The 24,031-nt window shown below is 37.1% G+C and overlaps 1 protein-coding gene across 1 annotated transcript; it reads right to left on the bottom strand.

The window, feature by feature from the left end:
* Window positions 1-346: 346 nt before the first annotated feature.
* LOC131150537 (crocetin glucosyltransferase, chloroplastic-like) lies at window positions 347-1,850 on the bottom strand. The gene has a single exon (XM_058101309.1). The coding sequence runs from the start codon at window positions 1,750-1,752 to the stop codon at window positions 349-351; it is 1,404 nt and encodes a 467-aa protein (XP_057957292.1). The 5' UTR covers window positions 1,753-1,850; the 3' UTR covers window positions 347-348.
* Between the last annotated feature and the right edge of the window lie 22,181 nt (window positions 1,851-24,031).

Here is a 24,031-nt window from a genome sequence, read left to right as displayed (position 1 = left end):
TTTATTAATTACCAAAATTTAAATTATATTATATTTTATTTCAATAAATAACTATTTTACTGAATCAAGTGAATCGTTCCAAATGTATAACCGAATAACTATTCACTTGAATTAATATTCTTGAAACCAAACCAACTACATCCATGTTTTAAGTGCTCAAAAATAAAATGGAATGGAAGGAAACCAAACCAACTACATCCATCTTTTAAGTGCTAAAAAATAAAATAGAATGGAAGGAAACCAAACCGATGTATCTTTTTGCTCTATTATCTATATATATATATATATATATATATATATATATATATATATATATATGAAAAGTCAAATGAGTGGTGGTTGTGCTGATTAACAACATTCTCCAATCTCATTCACAAAAGCCTTAAGATTCTTATCCGAAGATCCTCCTTGCTTCACAGCTTCTCTTGCCAACTCCCTCCACCCCTTCGCATTCCTCCGTATTTCTTCCCCTCTTTCACCCCCATCCATAACAGTTTCCAAGCACATCTTCATCTCGTCACTTTCCACCACGCCCTCCCCATTCACCCTGACGCGCACCCCCGTCTTCCACACGTCTTCAATCAGCTTGGCGTTCGTCCCTTGCTCCGTCCATTGCGGAAACGCCACCACCGGAACTCCCGAAACCAGACTCTCCAACGTCGAATTCCACCCGCAATGGGTCATGAAACAGCCCACCGCCGGATGCGCCAGAACCTCCACCTGCGAACACCACGCCACCACTATTCCTGCTCCTTCCAATTCCTCCCTGCAGCTCAGCTTATTGTCATCTTCCTCTCTTTCTAATTCCTCGTTCGCCGACGCTCTTATTACCCACAAGAACGGTCGCTGGGTGTCTAGCAGCGCGCGTGCAATCTCCTCCATTTGTTGTTTCGATAACACCGAGATGCTTCCGAAGGACACGTAAATTACCGACGCTTCGGGCTTCGAGTTCAGCCATTCTGTATACTGTTCGCTTGAACTTGTAAAGAGTTCGCATCCGAAAGATCTGTCGGAGGGATCTTTACCGTCCAAAAATGCGGATGGAATCAACGGTCCTATTGGGACCAAATTAAGACTCTGGACGGCTCTGAACGCGTCCGGTTCCAATTGATCGAAACTGTTCACGAGAACCTTCGGGCTGGTTTCGGCATCAAGTGCTTCTATTTGCTCTTGAAATGCTTCGAGGAAGGCGTATACATTGTTGGCGGAGGGCACTAAGAAGGAGGGCAGGTCACGGCTCGTCAAGGATGGCAAATGTGGTAATTTTACGGAACAAGAGGGGTCAATGCTATTGTTCTTGATGACGTCTTCGTAACCGTGGAAGTAGTAATAGTAAACATCCAAGACGGTAGCTGGTTGAATCCAAAAGAGCGCCGACGGAATGTGAACCTCACGCGCCACCGCAGCCACCCAGGAAAGGAGCGGGGTGTAGACCAAGCAAGTGATGGGGTGGCCTCGGGTTGCGCTGGACTCGATGAGGGCGGTGAGAGTATTGGAGCCGCGACGCTTGATTTCGGCCAAGTAGAGGTTGGCGTCGTCGGTCGGTTTTAAGCCGTCGTCGTAGCCGTCGGAAAACGTGGCAAGAGTTAACCCCTCGGGAACGATGGCCTTGTTCATGCGACGTTGGGCGGACACGGCGGCGGCGAGGGTGACCTTCACGCCGGTTCGAAGAAGTCTCTTCGCGAGTTGGAGGACTGGGTTGATATGGCCTTGGGTAGGGAAAGTAACGAGGACGACGTGGCGATGCGCCATAGAGGGCGTGGGTTGGCGGGGTCGGTATCCGGATGCTAAGGGAGGATTTTCTGGCTTGCAGCGGGTTGACGGAGCAAGTGTGGGTATATATGGGCTCTAAATACTGGAATGGGGAGTGCCAGATCCGGCTTAATAAATGAATAAATTAATCAATCATGCTTGCGTAAAGAAAATTGATCTATGAATCAGAGGGGTTGGGGAATGAGTTAATTATTGAGAAGGTGACGTGAGGGATGACGAATTGTGTTGGCGGAAATATTAAAAATAATAATAAAATAAAAAATACAAACACTGAGAAAATTGGAGTTTTTTCCCATTTTATTATTAACGATAAATAAAATATTAAACAATACTCTGAATGGGAAAAAAATTCTCAAACTAATGCTTACGTAATCTCGCAACTTGATGCTGCGAGATTTAAATTGATGGCCACTAAGAAGATGACGCATGGCAAGGAGAAAACCAAATCTCGCAGCTCCAAGCTGCGAGATTTAAAGAAAGTAGCCACTAGAAAGTTGACACGTAGTAGGGAGCAAATCTCGCAGCTCGGAGCTGCGAGATTTAGGGTGACGCGTGGAAAAAATTCCTTGTCGGCCATGGACTCGAAGATCTACGCGCTGGACGCCTGCAATCCCACCAATAGCGACGTAGGCAGCCCACCGAACGGCTCCGCCACTGCAATGCACAACTCCGTAGCGCCCTCCGTCGTTGCGTCCTCTGATGCCACCCTCGGTCGCCATGATTATCTCCATGATGCAGATAATATGGATTTGTGAAATCATCTATGGTAGATGAATTTGTAAATGTGGAAGAATTTGCGAAAGCCATGAAAACAGAGACTCCAAAAAAAAAAAAACACAGCTATTTCTCTGATACCATATAATGAAAGAAGAAAATAATTCTTCTCATTCTATTACCTCATCTAGAAATTACAATGCTATTTATATAATACAATGACAGAAAATAAAAAAAACAGAAAGAATAAAATATAACTGAATTTGTTTTAACAAATACAACTGAAAGTTAGTTTGTAAAACAGATATTGAAAAACTGCTTGAGTTGCTGGAGATGAATTTCTGCAGATGAACTACAGCTCTGTAGAAAATACAGAGGAGAATAAGTAGCTGATAACCTCGTCGAAATCGGCGTCAATGACGTCTTCTACGTCCCCGGCAACTTTAACCTCACCCTCTTCAGCCACCTCATCGCCGAGCCTGGCCTCAACCTCGTCGGCTGCTGCAATGAGAAGGTGACATGTGGCGGAGGGGAGAAAATCTCGCAGCACCAAGCTGCGAGATTTAAAGGAGCCGAGCCTCGCCGTCAGTTCAAGCCTCTGCAACTCCGATGACGACCCACACCTCTCGGCAACTCGCAGCAACAGTAGCCGCTGCCGCCGCCGCCGCTCTCTGCTCCACTCGCCCAGCCTCCCTGCAACACCTCTTGAAGCAGAACTAGTCCTCGCCGCCACCGTCGCCAACACCCCTTGCCGCCGTCGTCGCTCACCATCCTTGCCGGCAGCATCCAGTTAAGTTCCCTGCAACTCAATCAGTGGGAGGCTTCTCTATTTAAATCTCGCAGCTCCAAGCTGCGAGATTTTCTCCCCTTATGCGCCACGTGTTAACTTCCCATTGGCTATTCTCTTTATATCTCGCAGCTCCAAGCTACGAGATTTTGTTATCTCCTTGCCACACGTCGTCTTTCCAGCGGTCCATCACTTTAAATCTCGCAGCATCAAGCTGCGAGATTACGTGAGCATTACTTTGGGAAATTTTTTCCCAATCAAAGTATTATTTAATATTTTATATATTTTTAATAATAAAATGGGAAAAAAATCGAGAAAATTGAGTAAAAGTACACAAATGTACAACTTTTTTGAAGTTTTTCCTATATTATTATTAATTTGTAATAAAATATAAAATAATACTTTATTTGAAAAAAAAAATTTTCATTTTAAGTTTACGTAAGCTTGCAAGATGGTCTGACAGATTTTCCTAAGAAGTTGAACAATTCGTTATGCGTGGCAGCAAATCTCACAATGGTCTCGCAAGATTTGCCTGAGGTGCCATGTGTGGCAGGCCGGAACAGGATGGGATGTGGGTGCTTTACCTCCTTTCTTTTTTTTTTTTCAACTTCTCCATCATTCATTAGTGTTTTGCTTGGGGATGGCTGAAAGATGCTTGGGATGGGGATGTCAACATGCTAAAGATGCTTGGGATGGGGATGGCTGAAGCCCTCTTGCATCCTTCCCTCATCCCACAATCTCTCATGCACCTCAAAGCCCCTCTCCCTCCATCACACCAGCACACACCTTCATTCCGCCACCTCACCTCTGTCACGGCTTGCAGCTCCACATCATCATTCCACCACCACACCTTCTAGTTTTGCCACCAGAGAAGTCACAGTGAAAGGCTAGTGCTCTTCCCCACATTCCTCATCCAAGCTTCACTTTCACCATCGAATGGCTCCTCAAAAAAATGATGGGCTTTTCAGACTAAGGTCGGCGAGGGATCTTCTCATTGTCCTCCCACCTCTCAACCCCTATAGGCTCCCGCTAACATTGATCCTCACTTCGTATCTGTGGAGGCTTCCTATTGATATCGCAATGATATCGCCAAGTGGCACATCATTCATGGAAAAATCATGCCATCCGCCTTCCTCCAGTAGCATCTCCCCACCTTGCTATCTAAAATCTAGGCTGTCGAGTGGGATGCTCTCTTCAACCTGGGGGAACTCGTATACGAGGAGCTTGTTTGAGAGTTCTACGCCAACTTCGTTTCATCACATCGCGGCATTGCCGCTTACTCCACCGTGCGAGGCACCGTCATCCGTCTTTTTTAGGACACCTTCTCTCAGGTGCTTGGTTGCAGTCTTTACCCTATCCGAGGTCTCCCCAAGGCCTCCTGGCCGACGCGCTTCGAGTGATTTGACTCTCATACAACCCTAAAAATGATCACCGGTAACCCTCGTATCCCTTCCATCACCCGACCAAAATCCAAGGACCTCACAGTCGAGTTTCGGGTCCTTAACCATATGATTACTTACAATTTTTGTCCTCAGATCAGTGTATACGATTGGGTGACCCTATGCAACATCTTCAGTACGCATTGTCTCTAGGTTGGGCGTGGCATCTACCTACCTACCGTGATAGTTCAAAACATGGAAGAGAGCCTGAAACGGCAGAGGGGCTGCCTTCCCTATGGTTGTCTCCTCATGACCTTCTTTAATCATTTCGACCTTATTTGCACTAGAATGCCCTACATTCGACTTGCGCAAGAGGATACCTATACCAAGGCCACCCTACGTCGCATGCACTTCAAGAAGGATGAAGACACCAACACGTGTTTCAAAACCCACGAGCAGGATCGAGCCCTCGTTGATGAGGTCGAGGCCGCTATGGAGGAGGACGACGATGCTAAGGATCCTTCCACTGACCCTATCTTGGAGTGCCTAGATGGCATTCAGCATGCTATGACGCAGTCTACTATGCATGACCGTGCTCGCTTTGACTCCATCGATGCAGCACTTGCTCTTCAGGAAAATAATAATCGTGCACGCTTCGATTCCATTTATGCCTTACTAGCTGATCTCTTGAGCAGACTTCATCGCCCACAGGATTAGTCCACCATAGCCCTTTCCCCCAGTTTTTGATTATGGCAAAGGGGGAGATGTAGGCCTTCAGATGTTATAGTTTCAGATGTAGTAGTTTAGCGATAATATAGTAGTAGCCCGAGTGATAACTCTGCATGTATTTGTGATTGATGTACTGATAACTTTGCATGTATTTTGATTGATGAACATGAATCATGAATGAACTTATGTTGAATGCAAAGTATTGAAATGTTGATATACTGAACTATCAAGTATAGGTTTCATGCAGGTTTAAAAAATAATGGAAAATGATTTATTTATAGACGGCATTCTGCCAAAAATTTATTTGAATCTCCATTTAAATAATGCATACATTAAGGGGGAGGAACTGTTCAAATTCTAAACACTTACATATAGTGAGGGGGAGCATATTTTCGAAAAGAACACTAATAGATTGCCATCATAAAAAATGGGGAGAATGTTAGACCCAGTGGTTAAGGATCTTTCATTCCAGCTATGTTTTGATCACAACAACCCATTAGTAGTTCTTTAGGGTTACTCACTTTTTCCTCTAGTCCATCTCAGTTGCACAGAACAGCTCCAAAGCAAGCAAGTCTCAAACTAGCAAAAAGCAACATATGACATGACCAGAACTCGGCCACTCAACCAAAGCATTCATGGATCCTACATAGCAAGCACATGTTCTAAGTTGAGTATAAGAGTTAGAGAGATTGATTCTGTAATCTTCTATGTATGGCATGACTCAAAAGTACAAAGCAAAAGATGGGCAAAACACATATAGATCATTAGAACATAGACACAGTCTCACTCATATATAACAAAGTCAAGTAAAACTGCACAAGATGTCTAAAACCCTCAAACATGTTTTGTTAAACCTAAGACATCTTAAAATAAATCAGAAATCATTTGTAAAATAAAAATAAGGACCTTTTTACTTCGGAACAAACATGGTGGAAATAAATTTATAAAAATAAAAAGGTCTCGTCGACGAACACAGGGGTTTCGTCAACGAGAAAACACATAACCTCGTAGATGTACATAGGGTACTCATTGACGAGAAGATAACGAGAACATCAAAAAGTTCAGAGCACCTTCGTCGACGAATACAGAGGATTCGGCGACAAAGTCTGCGCACTTTTCATTGACATACTCAGGGTACTTGTCGACAAAGAGAAACTGAGACCTATCAAAATTCTGAACTACTGCCTCGTCAACGAACACAGGGTTTCGTCAATGAAGGTACTTATGGGCTTCGTCGACAAAGGCACGACCTCGTCGATAAATGTCGGGCTGCAGGTGACATTTAATGCACTAGTACGACTAGTTTTCATCGTGTCTCATATCAATAAATGCCCATCGGCTCTCCAGTGCCTAACTCGCCCCTTTGGCCTTTAAAATAGGACTTATGCATTAATTTCGAAGTAGTGAAGCTCATTAGTCATTGAAAACATTCATTGTGCATTTGCTCTAGGGTTTCATTGTGCAATCACTTGCCCTCTTGCTTTTGCTTTTGTTTACACACCATTGACAAAGAGGAAATAGTGTGAGGATTACATTGGGATATTCAGCTCAAGAGGAGCATTTCAGATTGTATTTACCTTTCTTTAAACTACTTGTATTGTAAGGCTCTTTGTGGGCCATTGTGAGGTGTCTCTAGGTGAGCACCATTGTAAGAGCTCTTTGTAAGCAGCTGATTGTGTAGGCTTCTCCACCGAAAGGAGGATCACATAGTGGATTTGAGGAATCCTTGAGTTGGCCTCAAGGCGTGGATGTAGGCACGGTGCCGAACCACATTAATATCGATGCGTTAAGTTTCTCCTCTTTTCTCTCTTGTGTTGCTTAGCCGTTACCATTTGCTTGATTTATACACTGCAATATAATACTATTGTTCTTGCCAAGAAATTTGTGTGATTGCAGAAAAACTTGCATATTCGCGAAAAACGTCTATTCACCCCCACTCTAGATGCATATCCGGGCCAACAAAATGCATAATAATAATAATAATAATAATAATAATAATAATAATAATACTAATGATGATTAATTAACATAATAATTATTAAGTAAGTAATAGAATATAGTATAATGGTATATATTAATATAATATCATTTAGTATAAAGATATAATATAATAATACTCATATATATATTGATACTTTAAGAAATATCCATATTGGAATTCAATTCAATTGCTCACCTCTCCCCCAGCCCTCATGGCTTTCTCTCACACTCTCTCCTCAAACTCTCTCTCTCTCTCTCTTCAGTTTCTTTCCGTCGGTAAGTCAAGTAAAAAAACGAAAACCATATTTGGGTCCTAGCTTCAATCCTGAATACTTTAACCAAAGTGGATTCGTCGTTTGAACGTTGTAGGCACCATTCCAGGGTTATGATAAGGGGAAGAGATTATGTCAGGTTTTTATTTTAAAAATATTCCTGATTAAATTTTAAGTACGTGAATTTAATTAGATTTATGTTAAGTAAAATATCCTCAGTTTAAATTGAGTATGTGAAATTAATTATATCTATATTTAGAGTTTATTTTAAAAATATGCTTGAGTTAAAATTTAAACTGTAAGGATTTGATTAAATCAGATTTTTTGGAATATTTTGGAATTAAATTAAACTGCAGGGATTTGATTAAATCATATTTTTGGGAATATTTTGAAATTAAATTAAATTGCATGGATTTGATTAAATCAAATTTTTAGGAATATTTTGGAATTAAATTAAATAGGTGAAATTGATCGTATCTGCATTTTTATATAAATTTACTAAATATATGTTTGTGGAAATTTCTCGGGTACTTTATGAAATTATGAATTATCACTCAAATTGTGTGGCATAAGTATAATTATTCTTACTGCATAAATAAGCTTGTTAGAATATTTTATGATTATACACAACAAAGTATGATTATTTATAGATTTATGATAAGAAATGATTCAGACAGATTTATGATATGACAGGATTTAGACAGATTCATATGATATGACAAGATTCATACAGAATTATATGATATGACAGAAATTATACCAATTTATGATTATGACAGGATTTATATGGAATTATGAATATAACGTGTTTTATACAAAATTATGAAAATGAGATTATGTTATAGTATTATTTCATAAAAAAGGTATTATATGGTATAAGAATTCTGATGGACCAGATATGTTTAGGAAGCTCGGTACCGTAACTGTTATGTTAGTCAGTGCAACCACACTATTAAGGAAGTGTTGGTGGATGGATAGTCTATTTGGCCAGAGAAGAGTAGTGTACCCTCCCGATATACGGGCCAACATAGGGTTGTACCCTCCTGATATATGGGCCAGCATGGGGTAGGCAAATCGTACTTACAGACACATTATGTTTGACTTAGCTTGGTAAGCAACCAGTACTAAGTCCAGCCTTTGGGCCGCACAACCCGATCATATGAGGTTATTACATGATGTTATATGATTGTCCATTCAGGGAAATTTCTTTATGTGTGTGTGTGTATATATATGATGATGATGATTTACGCATATATAGAAATTTATTACGTCAGAGTATGTTTATGTTGAAAAAGTATGCATTTTCATATATATATATATATATATATATATATAAGCGTGAGTACATATTTACATGATTTATCAGTTAAAGTTAATTATTTAAAGGATATGTTTATGCCACACTAAAACTTATGTTAGCCACACACTGATAATAATCTATTTCATCTTACTAAGAGGTGTGTCACCCTATGATTATCTAATATTTTTCAGATGTCATATGGAGTATAACAGTGATCAAAGTAGCGTAGTGGAAGCGTGCGTGGGATAGAAGGTTTTATTTAGAATAGATATTTAATAAAATTATGTTTTTGATGTATTTAGATTATTCTTTTAGGGATATGTAAATTATAATGTTGGAAATGATATTGTTGTTATAGTAGGATAATTTAGTACTCTAGTAATTATTATGGAGGTCTTCCACTCTATGAAATATTCAGGTTAATACAAGTGGTATCAGAGAAATTTAGAGTGAAATTTTTCGACAGTTGGTATCAGAGCCTAGGAAATAGGTTTTGTAGACTCTAGGGATGATTATTGCTAGAGTAGAGGTATGAAGTAGGAATGGGTAGGCTAGGTATGGTAAGAGCGATAAGATATAGGATGTGTAGTGTAGTAAAATACAACAAGTCATTGGAATTTTGGAGTTTTGACTCGTAGCCGAAAGTAGAAATTCATTGAGGGTTTTCTATTACTTTTTCTAAAACAGTCGGCAGCTCCAGAAAAGTCACGGCAAACCATTAAAGTTTTTCTCCTAGAATGCAGCACTATGATCTTTTTCTTGTGTAAATAGTTACTACAAGGAATGAGCAACCATTTGCATTACTGGAATATACGAAATAGAATTTTGTACATTTTTGGAATGTGTGCACCCTTGCACATTAGAGTATACTCCTAGTTCTCTATGGTTCCTTCATGGTTTAGTGTGCATGCATCTGAGAGCAATTGAAAGAGTATTAGTGGTTATCCTCGGATTTAGATTCTTAGAAATCTCAGGGGTTCTTTAATGGTGAAGTCTTTGTGGATACTGATTATCCTAAGGTTTCATGAAAAGTTATAGTTCTTTGGTGTATGTTATTCTCTCTCGTATTTTTTGTACTTAAAGAAAATATTCAATCTTTCCATAAGTCAACCATGGGTCCTTAGATCACTTTCTAAGAAAAATAGAGGGTCAAATTCAATTCTAGGCTACCATAAAAATGTCACGGAAGTAAAAGTAGATTTTGTTCGAGCAAAAAAGGAATAGAAGATGTTGGCTATGGTGCAATACCAAGAGGGGGGGTTAATTGGTATTTTAAAAATTTATTCCCTAGGTCAATCTACTAGCATCAGTATTACACAATCCTAAGGTCAATGTAGTGCATATAAAATAAATCAATATATATTCAGCGAAAATTAAACTACGCAAGTAATTTAAATATGCATGCATGAGAAAGCAGTAAAGAGAGACAACACCAGAAGTGTTATTGGGGTTCGGCCAATACTACCTACATCCTCGCTTTGGTTCAAAAGCACAAAGATTACACTAAGGCTCACTTAACGGGTGGAGCGGCACCTAATACAACCCGGTCAATTAGCACAGAACTGACCTCAACCTTTACAAACAATCCTTTCGGGCTGAATTACCGCCCCCTCAGGCCACGCCTGGAATACAATCAATGAATATGAAATTTTGCATACAATTTTAAGCGCTTCTACACAAGCATATATGTACTACAATACAGTCCAAATAAATATGCACTCACAAATGATATAGATTTAATGCTCAGGTGAGATCCAATATGTAAACTCTCTAAGATGTGTGAGTGTATGTATATATGAGAGTTCAACCTTTGATTCAAGATAAGATATTCAACACACAAATAATCAAAGGAAGTTTAACACAATCCAAATCAAATATCTCAAGGATATTCTAAATGTAAAGCACAATATATATTTTTGGATTGAAGCTGGCAAAAACAATATCAAAGATAATATGCAAGCTTGTGTAAAATAATATTTTTGCCAATCAAAATCGACAAGCTTGATGAGTCTTGCAATCAAGATGCAAAGACTCACTAGCTATCAGGGTATTCCTGCTCAAAGATTTATTTTTTCAATTGGGGGAAAACCCTAGCTAAGAACTCTCAATGAAAATAATCAATCAACAAACAAGGAGAGTTTTAGCAATGTAAAACACTCAATAACACTCTTGGGAACTTAATCTATTAAGGGAATAGCAAAAGAGAGAGTGTATAGAAGTAGTATGAGTTAAATGGGATTTGAAAATTTGAGAGAGTTTTTCCTTAATGATCTTGCTAATCCAATCTTAATTTTGCAAATGAGAAGATATATAGGCAAGGGAAAAATTATGACCATTGGGGACTCAATGGGCATTATTAAAAATATTTTAAATGAGTTTAATTGTGTTTTAACCCAATTTACCCCTAATTACTGCACTTAAAAATAAGCAACCCGAGACTTTCGGTCGACCGAGCCATAGGTTCGGTCGCCCAAACAGACACATGAGAAAAAGCAAAGTTTTCATGTTCGAGTGCTTGAGGAATTGTTCAGTCTGTTGAACTGAAGCAATTTTCTTACTGTCCACGGTTTGGGTGCCTGGTCCAACATTCAGTTAATCGAACTCACAAGTTTAGTCACTTGAGATCATTTTGAACTATAAACTTCAGTCGCCCAGGTTGGTGAAAAGTACCTTGACACAGGTTCGGTTGTCCAAGGGAGATATGTTCATTTTAGGTTTGGTCACTCAAAACCAGGTCAAACCACTGACTTCTCAACGGTTCGGGCGCCCGAGGTGTTTTGAACACCAAGGGTTCGGTCACCCGACCTCTTACAATTTTTACCCTTTCAGTCCTATTTTAATCAATTGTTTCCCCTAATAGTATATATGATGTTGGGGACTAGTTTAAGTATAAGTGCAGGGACCTAGGGTCTTTTCTAAGGCCTTTTGAGTTTGTCCCAAAAACCTGGCGTCGGTTGACCGAAATTCGACCAAAGGGTGAACCCTAAGGTCTATATATGGTCTTAAGCATTAAACCTATCATGCATGTTATGCAGTTATTACAGACCCTATTATATTACAAACTCAAATGAATTGAATGTTATTACCAACAACAAAAGAGTCTTCATTCCCTTTGCTTCTTCAAGAGCCATATAAAGCTTGAACTTTATGGTCCGTATGGCTTCCTTGAGTTCCTACCAACAGTGCATGCTTAGGATGAACTTGTTCAAGAGACTTAGTGCACATGTGAGAAATATTGATTTTGTCATAATCAAAACAGGATCAGACTCATAGAGTCAACATAAGATATTCTTTTATAGCCCATAAGTCAAGCATCCAATGTATTTAGAATTTCAAAGAGTGGGGATCTTTTTAATTAGTTAAAGAAAACAATAAAAAAAAATAATGGGATAAATTTAAATTAAATAGGGCCAAACATAGAAGGATATGTAAATAATTAATTCAGGTGAGTGTGAGAAGATCCTGCGATAAGAAATCATATTACTAGCCCATATAAATGTAGGCTACACCTAAGGGAATATCAACATGTAAAAGAGATTGCGATGCATAAAGTGTCTTAAGATTCATCCCATGATCAGTCAGGCCAGTTATCTCAGATTTGGAAGTTACAATTCTTACATCTATTTAATAAAATAATATGACATATTAAGTTGATGAGTTAATAAAAAATTTAGTTGGAAACCATCAAAGTTCTTTAATGTCACTGTGAAAAATCAGGGTATTAGTGAAGGATCAAATCCGTCACTACTACTTATAAATTCGTCACTAGTACTATTAGTGACGAATTTATAAGTATTAGTGACAGTTTTAAATTAGTTGCTATATCTACCATTACTACTAACTATTAGTGACGAATTTTAAATCGATCACTAATAATGGATTATTAGTGACGGATTATATCCGTCACTAAAACCTTAATACCGTTACTATAAATTCTATATCGGCTCAGCTCAAATTCATCACTAATAGTAGGGAATTAGTGACGAATTTGAAGCCTTCATTAATAATTATGAAATTTAAATTTTTTTAATACTATTTTTTTTTGAATCATCAATTCCTATAAAAATCTGTAATTACATTTTCGCATACATAACCGAAACCATAACTGCTACAACATTCATAAATTATTCAAAATTTTGAATTCAAATACAAATTCAATTAAAATAAAAAAATAACATATGTTCAAATAAGAAAAAAAAATTTCAAAAAATTCAAAATTCAAATGCAAATACAAATACATTATACAAATTCAAATTAAAATACAGAAATTCCATTTATTCAAATAACAATAAAAATTACAAAAAAATAATCAAAAGTTGCATCCGACGACTGTAGTGCATCACCTAATAATGTGGGTTGCGAAAATGGTGACACACCACCTTCCAATCCTCTTAGGATATCTTATCGCATGGGTGGGTTTCTGCTTCATCTCCCATCACATAAAAATCCTCGCTTATTTTCGCACGATAGGACTTAAATTTACTGCAAAGTTGGACGTCTACCGCCCTATTCACATGGTTCGCGTGGAGAATGTCCATATCGAACTCCTCCTACATAGGTAATAAATTTAGAATGTTAGACAGTTATTTGGCTAGTATATGAAAAGTTATAAAAAAAAAGGTTTGGGATTACTTACCAAGATGCGCACGTAAAGAACCATGCGCTGCGCCTCAGTCACCTACGGCCAGCTGAAGGCGGTGACTAGAGCATATTGTCGGCATATTATTGACTCTATGAGTCTAATTCGATTTTGATAATGACAAATTACTTGGTATTTGATTTGTGCATTGAGATTGTGAACAGGAACAATATTTAGCATACACGAAAAGATAACAAGTCATGGAAGCCATGAAGATTAAAGCATACACAACTTGGCACAATCAATGGAACTGAAAGAGTAGAAGAATGAAGATGCAAGAGACAAGTTCAAGAACATCATGGGAATGGGTACTTAGAACTTATTTATACACATATTTCATATGATTTAATTTAAGGCTTAACATATACCTTAGACTGATCTTAGGACTCATGCATCTCATGAACATCATTAGGGGATATTTATAGACTTAGAGATATTTTTAAAACCCTGGAAAATGTTTTATAAAATAGCCAAGAAAGAGAGTAAAGCAAGTTTCTTAAACTAAAAATAAAAAATCCAGGAATTGGTCAGTTTAGAAGACCGAACTCAACGTTCAGTCGTCTGAATATGTAACTTTAGAAGACCGAAGTTAAGCTCAATCGTTTGAAGAATTTCTTTAGAAGACCGAAGATTAAGTTCAGTCACCTGAAGAATTAATGGTAAAACACATAACCTAGCAGAAGCACCTCAGAAGACTGAACTGAGACTTCAGTCGTTTGAAACCGACACTTTAGAAGACTGAACCCTAACCTCAGTTATCTGACCCTGTCTCTGGGTTTAGTTTTTCGAAGCTCTAAGGAACTTCAGTCATCTGGGCCTTAACCCTCAATCGTCTGAACCTATAGAAAAGTTTAAAAATTTAATTCTTAATGAGAGAACTCGCGACTTATTTTTTGATCCAACAGTTAAGATTCATTCCAAGGGCAAGGTACCTATATAATGAACATCTAAACCCTAGTGCCCTAATGCTAAGATCAACAAGAACAAGAAGAACGATAAGAAACAACCACAAGAAGAAGAAAATCAAACCTTTGGCATACGATTGAGCATATTAGCACAACTTGGGAGATCACACTACTGAGGTTTTGATTGGGATTTCAAATCGTATACTACACATCTGAGCTAAAGCTACTTTGATCCTCAAAAGGTTTTCTTGTGATTATTGCACAAGCATTTTGATATTGAGGTTTGGTAAATCACACTACTTGTTAATATTTAGTCTCATAAAGTTCTTCATATAAAATGATCTACTTGTTGATATTTAGTTTTCAAAGAACTTTTCAACTCAAAATCTATTATTGAATATAAGCTGAGTGATTGATGTTGAGTGTACTTATAGATTATTTTGAAAAGATCAATATTTGAGAAAAGCTTTCGCCATTGGTTAAACGTTTTTGAATCAAGTGTGTATTCAGTTAAAGGTTCTATATTTTTTATATCTTAAAACCACTTGATTAAATATCCTTAGTGTTCATAACTATATATTTTATTGTGGGATATTTTTCTGGAAAACATTATATTCAGCTTTTGATCTTTGGAAATCATATTTTATATATATATATATGTATGTATATATTTGCATATTACAAAGATCGTATTGTGATTGAATATTTGAAATAAAGTTTTTGATTTTGATTGATATAATATTCATGACAAAGTTTTTCTTTGATAAGTTCACATTTGATATTTGTGCATTTTTGCAAAGTGAACTAGAACCCTAATTTTCTCCAAAGCTTTTACTTATATCATTACTTGGGAGTTTTGATAAAAAAGGAAATTGTGTGTTGAAGCATATCATTCATTTAACGATTATATCGTTACAAACATAATGAGCTTCAAGTTTCATCATATGTATATGTGATAGGTTTTGATTGTACTCACTAACTTTGTTAGAAGCAAATCTTGAGTTGTTTTGCAGATTTCATATTATATTGTAATCACGGTTAGGGTTGTGAATCGGGTGAGCAAAAAGCTATGCCTCTTATAAGTAGCGGATGTAAGGGAAGCTCCGTCCCAATTAAAGGAGCAGGGATATAGTGGAATCCTTGAGTGGGTTGGTCAAGGCGAGGACGTAGTTTGGGTTGGCTGAACCTCGTAAATTCGTGTTTGCTTTTTCTCTTCCCTTATCTTTTTATTTTCCGCATCACATTTCAATATCTAGATTGCATGTGTATGTTGAATAACTCCACATACACTTAATTGGGTAAAAATAATTCTTTGATAAAATAAATTTAAATCAGCTTTAAACTCCTGCATTTAATTTGTTAAACATAGAAATCAAGATTAAGTGGTAATTAATCTGAAAGGTTTTAAAAACCCTAATTCACCCCCCTCTTGGGATTACACTTAAATTAACATTTGGTATCAGAGAGGGTTTACATAGACTTAATTGTTCATTTGTAAAAAGTTCACATGGCACACATCGGTGTAACTCCATTCGGTGAGGAACACTTGTCCACTAGACCACCAATTTTCTGTGGTGTAAATTACACCTATTGGAAACGTAGGATGAGCATATGCCTGTTAAATGTAGATTGGAAGGTATGAAAAATAGTTACTAAGAGAAATCATGTTCCCATGAAAGTAATTGATAAATTAAATGTACCTAAAACTGAAGATGAGTATATAGAGGAAGATTGGAAATTGGTACAAATAAATGCTACTGCGATGAACTTGTTGTTCTGTGTACTAGATGTAAATAAATTTAATAGGGTAATGACATGTAACTTTGCTAAAGGAATTTGGGAAAAGTTAGAAGTTACATATGAAGGTACTAAGGAAGTAAAAGATAGTAGGATAGACATTCTCACCAGTGAATATGAAGCATTTAGAATGACTATTCATGAATCTATTCAATCTATGTACACTAGATTCACACACATCACAGATTCTTTAAATGCGCTTGGTAAATCTTACCCTACTTATGAGTTGATTAGGAAAATACTCAAGGGACTACCTTCAGTTTGGGAAGCAAAAGTTACGGCAATAGCAGAAGGGAGAAATCTCAAGGAGATGTCTGTTGATGAACTAATTGGATCGCTCATCACCTATGAGCTTGCAATAAATGAGAGGAAATTGAGCAAATTAAAGCAAAGAAAGCCACAACACTTAAGGCATCATCAAACAACTCTAGTGAAGGAAGTGATTCCGATACAGAAGATAACATGGCCTTGCTAACAAAGAAGTTCAGGAAGTTCTTGAAGAAGAATAAGAAGTTCAACAGAAAATCCCGAAACTCAAAATCAGAAAGAAGAGAGTCAAGCATGAAGAAAAAGAAGGAAGATCCACCAACTTGCTACAACTGCAGAGAAGTTGGACACATCAAGCCTGAGTGTCCCAAACTAATGAAAGCTTCCAAGAAAAAAAGAAGGCACTAAAAGTCGGTTGGGATACGCATAGCACAAGTAATTCAGATCCAAATCCAGTGATGACGAGATTGCAAATCGGTGTCTAATGGCACATAATGACCTTGAGGTACAATCATCATTCTCATCATTTTCTTATTATTCTAGTGATTCTAAAAATGAGAATGACATGCTTTCATATGATGAACTGAAAGAAGAATAATTGTACACTATTAAAATGTTTGAGAAGAAAACTAAAAAAAAATTTGATTTGAAAAATAAAGTCAAAGAAATTTCAAGTTTAGTTGAACGTCAAAGTGAAACTCATGCATTTCTCATGAAAGACAAGGATTTGAAAATTGAGGAGTTAGAAAAGAATTTAAAAGACAAATCTAAGATTATTGGTAAGTTTACAGAAGGACAAACTAATTTTGAAAAACTCCTTGGAATTCAAAGAAACTCCCTAGAAAAGGAAGGTCTTGGTTATAATGGAAAGAATAACATAGAACAGAGACACCTTTACATGGGATATTTTGTAAGAGAGTCAAAATTATATGTTCCAACTAAATATTATCATAAAAATATTACATGTTTTAAATGTAAGAGGTTGGGTCACATAAAATTTGACTGTCCTTTCAAAAATAAAGATGTCAAAATTATGAAAGTCTGGAAGGTCAAAGGAGAATCTAGTACTAACCCCTATGGACCCAAGAAAATCTGGATACCAAAACTAGTTATCTGATTGTGTCTTGCAGATATACTTAAGATCATCATCCTCAAAAGAAAGATGGTATATGGATAGCGGATGTTCATGTCACATAACTGGGGATAAAGCAAAGTTCACATCCATCACACCCAATGATGGAGGATTTGTTACTTTTGGGGATAATGCTAAGGGAAGGACCACAGGTGTTGGTAAAGTTGGTAATGATTCATCTTTAATTATAGATTATGTTTTACTTGTTGATGGTTTAAAGCACAACTTATTGAGTATAAGCCAACTGTGTGATAAAGGTTACAAAGTGTCTTTTGAACATGACAAGTGGATTGTTGAACACAAAACTAATAATAAGATACTATTCACTGCTGAGTGTCATGAAAACGTATATACCACTAGTTTTGATAACTTAACCTCACAGAGTATGACATGCTTCTCTTCTATGAATGAAATTAGTTGGATTTGGCATAGGATACTACGACACACAAACATGGACTTAATATCTAAACTAGTTAAGGAAGACTTCGTTAAGGGATTGCCTAAGACTAAATTCGTCAAAGATAAAATTTGTGAGACTTGTCAACTAGGAAATTAAGCAAGAACGAGCTTTGAGAAGAAGAAAGAAATCTCCACTACTAGGCCACTTCAAATGCTACACTTAGATTTATTTGGTTTAAACCCAATTCAGAGTCTAGGAGGAAAATCACACGTATTTGTCATAGTTGATGATTATTCAAGATATACCTGGGTACTATTTTTAGGTCACAAAGATGAAGTGTGTGAACAATTCATAATTTTGTGTAAGAAAATTCAAAATGAAAAGGGTTATACTGTCACAAAAATTCGAAGTGATAGGGGTAGAGAATTTAAAAATCAAAGCATGGAAGAATACTGCAATTCATTAGGAATAGCTCATGATTTTTCGACTCCTAGAACACCACAGTAGAATGGTGTAGTTGAAAGGAAGAATAGGTCTATACACGAAATGGCCAGAACTATGCTTAACGAACATAAACTACCTAAGTACTTCTGAGCTGAGGTAGTATATACCGCCAGCTATGTTCTAAATAGCATTTTGATTAGACCATCTCTAAATAAGACTCCGTACGAATTATGGAATGGCCATAGATCAAACATATCATATTTTCATGTCTTTGGCTGTAAATGTTTTGTACTTAGAGACAATGAACATTTAGGAAAATTTGATGTAAAATCAAATGAAGGTATCTTCCTAGGGTATGCCTTAGATAATAAAGCCTACAGAGTATACAACAAACGAACATTAGCCATTATAGAATCCATTCATGTAGTGTTCGATGAGTCAAATCCCTTCTCTAAAAGGACTGATGAAGATGAAATTGAGATAAACAAGGAATTGGAAAAACTATCTATTAAAGATGATTCAGAAAAGAGAAATGAAATTGAGGAACCATCGGTTGAAACTACTCAAATTGAAAATGAGGTTGATGAATCACCTAGAGAATGGAAGTAAGGACTGATGAAGATGAAATTGAGATAAACAAGGAATTGGAAAAACTATCTATTAAAGATGATTTAGAAAAGAGAAATGAAATTGAGGAACCATCGGCTGAAACTACTCAAATTGAAAATGAGGTTGATGAACCACCTAGAGAATGGAAGTACATAAAGAATCATCCCCTTGATCAAATAATAGGTGAACCATTATGTGGAGTAGCCACACGATCCTCACTTAGGAATATGATTAGTCATTTTGCCTTTCTATCTCAAGAAGAACCTAGGAATGTCAGTGAAGCAATTGAGGATGAATCATAGGTGTTGTCCATGCAAGAAGAGTTAAGCCAGTTTGAGAGAAACAAAGTATGGACATTAGTTCCTAGACCTGAGGATAAGACAATTATTGGAACTAAATGGATATATAAGAACAAGAAAGATGAACATGGGATAGTTGTTAGAAATAAGGCAAGACTAGTAGCTCAGGGATATAACCAAGAAGAAGGAATAGATTTTGAAGAAATCTTTGCACCTGTAGCTATAATGGAAGTCATTCGAATGCTTTTAGCCTATGCTACTTTTAAGGATTTCAAGCTATATCAAATGGATGTCAAAAATGCATTTTTAAATGGCTACATAAGTAAAGAGGTATATGTAGAACAACCCCTAAGTTTTGAAAACCATAAGAATCCAGATCACGTTTATAGACTAACAAAAGCCTTGTACGATTTAAAGCAAACTCCTAGAGTTTGGTATGAGAGATTAAGCGGCTTTCTACTGGACAATGGATTTATTAGAGGAAGGATAGACACAAAATTTTTCATAAAGTCTAAGAAAGATGACTTGCTCCTAGTTCAAGTATACGTTGATGATATCATATTTGGAGTGACAAATAAAGACTTGTGTAATGAGTTTGCAAACACTATGCAAAATGAATTTGAGATGAGCATGATGGATGAACTAAATTTCTTCCTAGGACTTCATATCAAACAAGCAAAACATGGAATCTTTATAAATTAATTAAAGTACATTAGAGATCTACTCAAAAAGTTTAATATGGAAGATGGAAAAATATTAGGAACGCCTATAAGCGCTACTTTGAAATTAGACAAAGATGAACAAGGTATTTCAGTAGATGTCAAGCTTTATCATGGAATAATCGGTAGCTTACTTTATCTGACTGCCAGCCGACCTGACATAATGCTTAGCATATGTTTGTGCGCAAGATTTCAGGCTCAACCAAAAGAGTCACATTTGTTAGCTGTTAAACGAATACTTAGATACTTGATAGGAACCATGGAACTTGGGTTATGGTATCCTAAGCATACATCTTTTGAGATTATCAGCTATTCAGATGCTGATTTTGCTAGTAGCAAAGTGGATAGGAAGAGCACGAGTGGTACATGTCATTTCTTAGGACATTCGTTAGTTTCTTGGATTTCCAAGAAACATAATTCAGTAGCTCTTTCCACAGCCGAGGCAGAATACATAGTGGTAGGAAGTTGTTGTGCTCAAACTCTATACATGAAGTAACAATTGACGGATTTTGGATTAAGATATAACACAATACCTATAATATGTGACAATACTATTGACTCTTCGAGTCTAATCCTATTTTGATAATGACAAATCACTTGATATTTGATCTGTGCATTGAGTTTGTGAATATGACTTACACTGAGCATGCACAGAAAGATAACGAGTCATGGATGCCATAAAGAAAAGCTTATACATTTTAGAAAGCACCATAGAACTCAAAGAGTACGAGAATCAAGATGCAAGCGGCAAAGTTCAAGAATATTTTGGGAATGGGTATTTAGAACTCATGTACTTTCATTTTCGTATGATTTATTTTGAGGCTCAATAAAACTTAGAATATTTTTAGGATTCATGCATTTCATGTACATCATTAGGAAACTCTTATGGACTTAGAAATGTTTTTAAAATCATGAAAAATATGTTTTATAAAAGACCCAAGAAAAGGAGCAAAGAAGATTTTTAAATTAGAAAAGATAATTTGAGAAAAAGGGGACTTCGGTAGCCTGAACTCAACCTCAGGCGCCTGAAGATTTTATTCGGTTGCCTGAAGATTAAGTTCGATAGCCTGAAGAATTAAATGGGAAAGACAAAACTTGGTAGAGGCTCTTCGGTTGCCTGACCCTGGAACCTCAGGCGCCTAAAGTCACCAGTTCGGTGCTTGACCCTGTGTTCCAACGTGATTTTTTCAAGGCTTAAGGAACTTCAGTCGCCTAGACTTTTACCCTCAGGTGCCTGAAGTCGCAGGAATGTTAAAATCGTGTTTTTTATTTAAAGAACTTGCGAGCTATCTTATTGATCCAACGACTGAGATCAATCCTAAGGGTTATACACTATATATTCTGATTATCTAAACCCTAGAAAAAAAAAAACTAAGACACACAACAAGAGAAGAACACATCTCATTGCAAGATTTGAGAAAACCTTGAGTTGATTGTCTGCACTTCATCTTTTTCCATCTTCTTTGGACAAATCTCTTCTAAAAATCAAAAGTGTTAGAATTGGTGTATTCCTAAGAGGGGGGTGAATTGGAATTTAAAACTTTTTCTCCTAGGTTAATCTATCCAACAACAGTATATACACAACCTAGGGTCAGTCTATTCAATTTCCAAATGCGTAGATAAATATAATTTGAAAATTAAGTCATACGCATCATTCACCCATAACACACATGTGCGGTAAATATAAAGTGCGGAAATGTAAATGAACACACTATATGTTATCAGGGTTCGGCCAACTGTGCCTACGTCCCCGCCTCTAACTCGCAAGTTAGAGGATTCCACTAATAGCTCACTTAAGGGTGGAGCTGCACCGTTTACAATCAGGTCAAATTAACACAGGGCTAACCTCAATCTTAACCAGGTCAATTAGCGGGGCTGACCTCAACCTACACGCCTTAACAGGACGACGCACCTAGCTTTCCTAACCAGGTCTAAGCCAATCCGGGACTATTCCAGGGCTAGTCTCCCTCTTTAGGCTCGTGCCTGGAAATACAATAGTATTTAAAATACAATCAAATGATACAATGAATAAACTTTCAAGTAAAGCAGATGTGTACCCAGATACATGCAATATCACATACACCACAATATGATATAATATGTAAGCTCAGTATGGTTTAAGATGTCTACTCTCAAATAGATTTACTATCGTTGTAATCAGTGCGTGAGAGTGTGAACACTACAATCTTTGCATCACAAGATGTATTCAATCTAAGTGCTTAAACAAAGATATCAACCAAACAATATATATATATATATATATATATATATATATCTGTGTGTGTGTGTGTGTGTGTGTGTGTGTGTGTGTATGAAGCTCTAGCAATGTATAAGTTTGGTTTGCAAAAAGGAGTTTAATCTTTGTATTCAACTAAAGATATAAATCAATGAATATTGCAACAAAGATTTTTCTCACACAAACAAATATCTCTTTGAAGATTTATCAAGACAAAGCACACTAGATATTTGAAAGTATTTTGAAAATGTTTTGCAACCAAAAAAAAATACAAGCTTCTTAAGATGTTGCAACGAAGGTGCAAATCTTAGAAGATCTATCAAAGTCTTCTTAGGATAGACTTATTAACAAAGTCTCCTAAGAATACTTAGGTTTAGCTCTCAATGAAAATAAATCAATCAAATATGAATGGGAGAGCAAACCTGTTAAATATAAACACTCAATCAACTTACAGAGGATTTAAGAGATCGAAGAAGGTAAGCATGAGTGAATGGGGATTGGATATGAGTATAATAAGATTTTGGATTTTCAGAGAATTTCTCTTAATCAATATTTTTAATCCCATACTAATTATCCCAAATGAGGGGGTATTTATAGACAACCCTTAAAATATAACCGTTGGGGACCTATTGGGAATAATTAGGAAAGTTTAATGACCTTTCAAATATTTTAACCCTGTTTAAAAAATATTAACTGCGGTAAAAAAATCAGGGCAACCCGAGAGGTCCGATCGACCAGAAATGTTTCGAACGACCAAGTCTCAAATGGTTCGGTCGACCAGGGGAGTTTTGAACTAAATGGTCGGTCAACCGTATCGTTAATCCTGAAGCCTTTTTCATGGTTCGGTCGACTAGGACTGAAATGAACTAACTTGTCGGTCGACCGGATGAGGCGATTTTTCATATGTCCGAGGTTCGGTCGATCCGGCCAATTTGAACTGGCTGGTTCGGTTGACCAGACCGATGGGATTTCTCCCGAGGACCCTCGGTCGACCAGGTAGTTGGAGTACAAAATCTCTCGGTCAACCATGAGGTCAAAATGTTGACCCGGTTAGGGTTCGGTCGACCGGCAAGAAATGAACTGTGAAGTTCGGTCTACTGGGCCTTGGTCAAAATGTTGACCAGTGCCGGTTCGGTCGACCAGGCCAAAGTGAACTGTGTTGGCCGGTCGACCGAAAGTGCACCAAGTGTGCATTTTGGGCCCTTCTTGCAACATATAAACCCTATTCAAGTGCCTATTACATGCAAGTGCAAAGGTGAGTGTCATAAGGTCACTTGGGGTCCAATACACCGAAAAAGTCTGGTGTCAGTCGACCGAAGGGAAAACCTTAAGGTCTTTCTAAAGTTCATTCTCATTCATGGTTTGTTTGAGCTTACGTATTATCATGCATGTGATGTGTGTGAGCTTATTACAAACCAAAGACCTATTTACTATTACAGACCTTTCCTACTTAAATATTACAGACTCGAATATAAATTACAACAAATCAATTATATCAAGGGTCTTCAGAGTCTTCGTTTTCCTCCGGGTCTCCGAGTGCCATCATAGGATATTACCAAGATAAACCTGCACATCAACTTGGCAATCATTAAATACCTGAGTATTTGTCATAATCAAAACAGGGTATGACCCATAGGGTCAACAAAAAGG

This window comes from Malania oleifera, chromosome 3 (assembly GCF_029873635.1).
Source record: "Malania oleifera isolate guangnan ecotype guangnan chromosome 3, ASM2987363v1, whole genome shotgun sequence".
NCBI classification, from domain to species: Eukaryota; Viridiplantae; Streptophyta; class Magnoliopsida; order Santalales; family Ximeniaceae; genus Malania; species Malania oleifera.
The sequence above is the reverse complement of the archived record's forward strand: the minus strand, read 5'-3'. Positions and strand labels throughout refer to the sequence as shown.

What these genes read in the sequence shown, in the direction of transcription:
- LOC131150537 (XM_058101309.1), bottom strand. Translation starts at nt 1,752, where the DNA reads ATGGCGCATCGCCACGTCGTCCTCGTTACTTTCCCTACCCAAGGCCAT.